This window comes from Poecilia latipinna, unplaced genomic scaffold (assembly GCF_001443285.1).
Source record: "Poecilia latipinna isolate Pla-1442-1.1 unplaced genomic scaffold, P_latipinna-1.0 Scaffold96, whole genome shotgun sequence".
Classification (NCBI taxonomy): domain Eukaryota; kingdom Metazoa; phylum Chordata; class Actinopteri; order Cyprinodontiformes; family Poeciliidae; genus Poecilia; species Poecilia latipinna.
Genome location: NW_015112712.1, coordinates 568,474 through 575,162, shown reverse-complemented (window position 1 = coordinate 575,162; position 6,689 = coordinate 568,474). Strand labels below are relative to the sequence as shown.

The window sequence follows — 6,689 nt, the reverse complement described above, 5'->3', positions numbered from 1 at the left end:
TGAGGTTGAGCATTTTGGGATCTGAAATCTGTGTCAAAGTTGTGCATCAATGCTAGTAAAATCCACCCACATGGCCAAATACCTTAGTTGCAATTGATATTGGAAATATGACTGGAAGTTGCTATATTGTACAAATATAAGGAAAATATTATGAAGTCACCAGATGCTAATAAATCATTAGCTTTAAGGTCTGTGCACAATTTTCTCTTTTTCCTCCAAATGAGTTCTGTTTTAGATGTCACAAGAAATAGATTTTCTAATTGGTGCTTGCACCCTTTTAATATCCACTATTCATTGTTTCTACAAGTTAGATTTAAAGAGAAAGGGGATTTTCAGGACCATCTGCACCAAAGGTATATATTTTATATTTTTTTATTTTTTATTTTTTACAAAATATACCTTCTAAAAAAAATAATATATTTGTAGATGTTAAAGTGTTGCTTTCAAGTCTCATAGCAATACAACTATGACTAATGGAAGCATTTTTAATGATAAATCCATGTGGGTGTATAAAAAGTGAGCTACTCCTACCCTAGAGGATGCACAGGGTTATATTTATGTAGCTACAAGCAACACAGAAAAATAAGGCTACATGATAATACTGTGCTAAAAGTCAATGCAAAGGCAACGTCTCTGCATGCAAAAAAATCAAAAATATTTATAAAAGCTTCTGATAAAGTCCTTGTCAAACGGCGTTTGACTGAAGTCAAAAGGGTTGGAGACAGCTTTTTATTTCTCTCTCACTGTTTGCGTTTTAATGATGTTTTTTTTTTTTTTTTTTTTCTCACAAGCTGTTTTTATTTTAATTATGTAAAGCACTTTGAAATGCCTTGCTGCTGAAATGTGGCATACAAATACAATTTGATTGATTGATTGATTGATACACCCACATATAGCAAAAAGAGGTTGTAGTAACACACAGTGTGCTGCGCTCTTCCTCGGGCGGTGTAGCTGTGTAGCTATAAACAATACACATTCAGCAGCATCTCGAGCTCTCCCAGAGACCGTTACTACTCGCCTTGTTTTTGTCTGAGGGGAGGGTGCAGGCCCCATCAGGCGTGTGCAACCTGGGCATTTGGCACTGAGGATCAGCATCCCCCGGTCCAGACGGCCCCGTCTGGGTGCAGTTACAGAGCGCCTCCACCTTTCTGCCGGAGATGAGGTAGGTCCTCATGCCTGGAGAGGCGACAAACAGGTTAGATCAGAGCGTTGCTTAGTCGTCTCTGTGTGTGTGGAGGAATCCTGGGGTTGTGTTAGGATTCAGCTAACACTCAGTGAATTCCCTCAGTTATTTCACTATGCAGGAAAGAGAGAAAAGAGCTAAATATAAAGCTCACCTAATTTAAAAAAAAAAAAAACAAAAAAAAAAACCCAAGGTCACATAAATGAATCATTCCATGTGCATGTGTGTCCATATCATGTCTGGTGCTTTATCCCCAAGAGGCTTTTTTATATAATGCAATATAGAACAGATTGTTCAGACACACAGAGAAACACTTTCATAGAATAGATATTTTAACCCAAACTCTGTCATTTTTTACATCACTCACTTCACTGCTACTTTTCTTTCTGTGGAGGTTAAATTTATGTCCTTCACTTATTCACTTTGATCTCCAGTTCCTTCACAATGTGAGATTCCTGTGCAGGAAAAGGATTCAAACTCCTTGAATGCTTTCACATGTTTTTAAGAGCACGTCTAACAATGTTGCACATTTAAATAAATACTAACATTTCTTCAAATTTTTTTTGGACGTCTCCTAAAAGCAGACTGGACGGAACACACATTTTCAAGTCTTGCCACAAACTAGTTTGATTCAGGTTTGGACTTTGACTGGGACATTCTAACACAACACATGAACATGGTGCAGAAGTCACATTGTTGATCTAAAGCTCTGGCTATATTTGTAGGGCTGCTGTCGTGCTGAAAGGAGAATGTTCACCCCCAAACTCTATTCATCTGCAGCCTCCAGAAAGCTTCATCTATCTTCCTTTAAGGCTTTACAAGCTTTGTTGATCCCACTAAACAAGAGCGGCCCTCCAGCATGATTATGCCACCATCGTGTTTCACAGAGAGGATGGTCGACTCAGACGCACACAGAAGAGTTGTACTTCTTCTGAGACTCTGTTGGCCCCAGCAGATTTATTTGAGAGCGAATTGGGGATGGTGAAAGCAAATCCATGCCACACTTTTCAGATTTACACTGCTTTATGGTGGTCTTGTGGTTGTAAGAACTTAAAAGGTGCATGAATACTTTTCCCATGTGTGTTACATGAATATGGTCAGAAGGTTTATGGGTTGTGTCATGTTCAAACACCTGCGTGTTTTCAATTTCACCAACATCATAGCCTTTCGGTGTGTTTGTGAAGCTGTTTTTTTTTCCTCCCAGAATTTCAACTATAAAAACAGGTCAGTTCACCATGACAACTAAGCCTGGCTGTTTTCAAACAAACAATAAAAATGATTTGTACAAATGGGAGAATATAGATCAAATCTCTTAAAGCGGTACTTGTGGGATGCCACAGAAGTTAGCCCAAAATATTCTTATTTGTAAACGTCACTGATCAATTTTAAGTCTCACCGATGCAACAGTGCGTTGAGTTTGATGACAATGCAAATAGTTTTCATTGTGGGGTAAAGATGTTTACATCAAGACAGTCACAACAGATCTGAACATATCATACAAACAGTATTTTAGCTTAAATTGTCCAAATAAAGCCAAATGTAATCAGATAATTATTACTTCTGAGCAGTCAAAACAGTGGACTTCAGATCAATAAAGAGATTCATAAGCTAAATGAAACTAAATGCCTGCTGATCGTTTCATTTGTCTCTTTGATTTAAGATATATTAAATGCACTACATGGTGCAGATGGTTATAACATTGACTAGGTGAGAGCAAACAGACCAAGTATGTCGCCGACCCCCAACATCATTTTGTTGTCACCAGACACAACTTCAGTTATCCGTTTGTTGTCAGAGCAGGTAACTACTCAGCCACATAACTCAGAACCAAGTAAAGTCACAGCCTCCAGCACTGAGCATTGTCTGCACTAAGCACTGCAGACAGACCTGCCGCTGCCTGTGTTGAACCACCACAGGGCTGTACCGCACAGACGCAGGCCACACATGACACCAAGGCACAACAAAACGTTAAACAAACGGTTGGGATTGAATACGAAAGCAACGTGCATGTAAAAATGCAAATGAAAAGACAAAAAAAAAGTATATTAGATGGTCATAAAAGCGCCTCTCTGTCCACCTACACGCTCAGTCAAACACCTGTGCACAAAGTGTGTGGAGGAGTAGGAGGATAGCTTTGCTGTAGCTGTGTCAACGGGCCAGGTGGACGAGATTCCAGGATAAGAAACCAGGGAACTCAAAGGCAGAAACAACAAACTAATTCTTCGCACCAGTGATGCAGAATGGCACAGTGGATGAGAACAGGCAGCGGGAAGCTGAGAGGAGCTTCTGACGGCCTCTGAAAATCAGAGCGAGTCCCTGCGACCGTGTTAAAAACGGAGTCGGGGAACGAATGGCTAATCGAATCTCATTCTGCCTCCCACCCGGGAAGCACACATCGACTGCTGCTCGTGGGTCAAAATTGTTATTTAACTCCTCTATTCACACGTCTGGAGCCTTTGTCTCAATATTTGTGAGGAAATAACTCAGCTGAGAGTGTGAATAGAGGTGCACTTCAATACCTTGCAACATCATTGATTTGTTTTTGGGGTTTTTTTTTCTGGTAGTTCAATTCAAAAATTGAGACTCTTGCAGATTCATCCCATGGGAATACAGAGCAAATATTTATTGTTTAATTTATATTATATTAACCCATAAAAATGAAGCTTTACGACTGAAATTACAGCCTCTATAATCAGGGGAGTCATTGTTGATGACTTAACCGTTTCCAAACGGTGCCATGAACAATTTGAACAAGAAAGGCAAACATTGAAGAGTGCAACGCAAAAGAGGCTCGCTGTTGACGTGGTGAATCTAAAAAAATATCTCCAGACAGTTGTGTGGAAGAAAAAAGATGCATACCAGCTATTCTTCATTTTAGACTGAAACATGGACATTTTAATACATTGCAAGACTGCAAAGTATCAGAAAATATGAGAAGATGTTGATGCCAATGTGGCTTTCAATAAATTCAGAAGTACTGGGCTGTACGGTGCTCATGTCCCACTGATTTCAAATAGAAATCTTGCATTGGGTTGCAACTGTACTGTTGGCAACAAAAGCAGTTTCTTACTGACCTCAGCAAAAACACCTTAGTGCCCTCTTCAAACATGTTTCACAAAATATATATTACTGCATACAGAACAGGAATGCAAACATGTATAAGTAGTGGATGTGTATTGCTGTCTAAGCACCTTTTGGTGATATTGATGCTGCTGCACAGATTGACAAAGTGATAATCATAAAGTGATGACATACTGGGCAGTATATGAGTAAATCCGACTGTAAAACCAACAGCAACAGATGAATTAGTTGTATTGGATGGAGACTAGGCCAAATCTGTTTTAAAGAAATTAATGGACCATTCAGTCTCCAATCCCAAATACTTTAAGAGCTTATTTAGCACACCCAACGGTAAGCATACATTCTGGCCTTATTACGTCTTTGCATGCTTTCCTCCTGAAATTCCGGAAAATGTAAAGGCTTGTACAGATCATTTGGCATAAACTTGAAAGACTAAATTTACCCCAAAGTAATTAACCCTTCAGAGTAACATCAGCATTAATTGTTGGGCATCCTTTTTTATGTCTGGTTGTGAAAAGGTTAAAAAGTGCAACGGATACTGAAAAATGTCTGCAAAAAATCCAAAAGACCAATGGAATGCTTTTTAAAAGGTCAAAACAATGCAGCCACAAGTGATGCCTACAGAGACAAAATACCAAGACGGAGATAATTTGACCTTTTGGAGGAAAAGATGGCATGGGAAGTTCCCTTCCAAACAAACTGCCAGTCCCAAAACCGCATTAATAAGAAAAAAATCCTTGTTGATGTAAGATACTGTTCAGTCTCAAACATCTAAGAGCTCCAGAAAAAAAGAAAACACCAAGAGATTACCTGTCCTCTCTTTTTCGCCCGACTTAAATATCATCAAAGAAGGCGGGAAGGTTCTGATTTGGGACGAGAGAGAAATTATTCAACACTAAAAATACACACTTATTTAAAAAAAAAAAAAAAAAAAAGCTCATGGAGTGAAGAGAGAAACAAAGTGGGACAAACTAAAAAATACAAACAAACCCATAAGTAGTTCAGAATTTGACAAGCTGGAGGCAAAGTAGATCAGTGCCTTTTAAAAATATTCACACCTCTGGAACGCTCTTAACATTTGTCCCACAGCAAACTTCAAAATATGAAGGCAAAATATAATTGCTAATAGGTTGTAAAATGATGCATAGTTTTAAATTATCATTCATATTTAAAAATGTGAATAGGGACACACTTGAAATTATTTGGGGAAATGTTTGCTAACTATGCACCATTTCCCTTTCATTTATCAATCATGCACAGCTTTGCTGGTCCATAACATTAAATATTAATAAAATATAGACTATTGTGTTTGTTGCATAACACAATGCGAACATTTTTTATCACGTACTCAAGGTAAATGTACAAAAATAGAAACCGTGTTGCTCAGTTGGTTTCGAGACGGTCTCTTGTCACACTGCAGCAGATCGTCGTAGATCATCTTAGAAGACAGGAATCCATAACCTTGTTAACTCCAAATGTCAAAGCCCAATACGAGCGAGACAAATCAGGGGCAAAAAGCCTTTCAAAAGCTACACAATGAACGATTTGTGTGTGTGAGAAGCTGCATGAGCTTTTAAATAGATTACTGCGTTAGTGCCCCTGTTCCTTTCCTGTCAAGGAGAATCTCATCTACAGTCTTAACATGAGGACACTGAAATGGCTGCATGGGGGATCATGGATTGAAGGTCCTGAAACAAAGCTACCTCTTCATCTCACTTCAGAATACATATGAGCTCAAAAAGCCTCACAGGGAAAAAGGTCAGGAAGCCCTAACGCTTGTTGGTAATTTCTTTTCAGCTCTGTGTGGATGTTCTGCTTTATGTCAGTCTCTGCCAAAACTCTTGAAGGTTTGCGAGGCAGGTCCATACTCGCGTTTGACCCTCTCGCTCTCGGTTGTCCATGGGCTAATTGAAGAACATCATTACTGGCAGGCTCCGAGCATTACGGGACGTGAAGTGTCCTGTCGTGTGCTATCAGCAGACTGGGAACAGTAAATAACCTTTCCCCGGTAACATTATCTCCATCTCTCGAACCCTTTTGTTCCGAACAGACGAGTGCAAAATGAGAAAAGCCTTTTGTAAACAAATCTATTACTACCTTACACGGCCACAATCTCGTGGAACAAATGTCCCAGAGCCCTCTCTGCGCGATGCAAAGAAAGAAATAAACAAACACAATAAAAGATGGACGCACACACAAATGCATAGCAAAGTGGTCATTTTAGACACTTAAACGCGCCCATCCACCGGTCTGAGCAAAGAGAAGGGCAATTAAATGGCAGCCCTGCATGATGGCACACTTATAAACACCCTTTATGTAAAAAATGAAGGCCAAAGCGATGGAAAATGTGACGCGTGCTAGGCTGCTACTAAGCTCCCATTTTTAAAACGGGTGATGAGGCTCACTGCCCTGGGCGTCGTTCCAT

At 39.5% G+C, this 6,689-nt stretch overlaps 1 protein-coding gene across 2 annotated transcripts in view; it reads right to left on the bottom strand.

Moving 5' to 3' along the window:
• adcy9 (adenylate cyclase 9) overlaps positions 1–6,689 on the bottom strand; it is a 43,038-nt gene that overhangs the window by 13,212 nt on the left and 23,137 nt on the right. For both annotated transcript variants that reach the window (XM_015025898.1, XM_015025907.1), the window contains exon 2: positions 1,019–1,176. In XM_015025898.1, the coding sequence (XP_014881384.1) occupies positions 1,019–1,176 (158 nt within the window). The remainder of the gene's footprint in view (positions 1–1,018; positions 1,177–6,689) is intronic.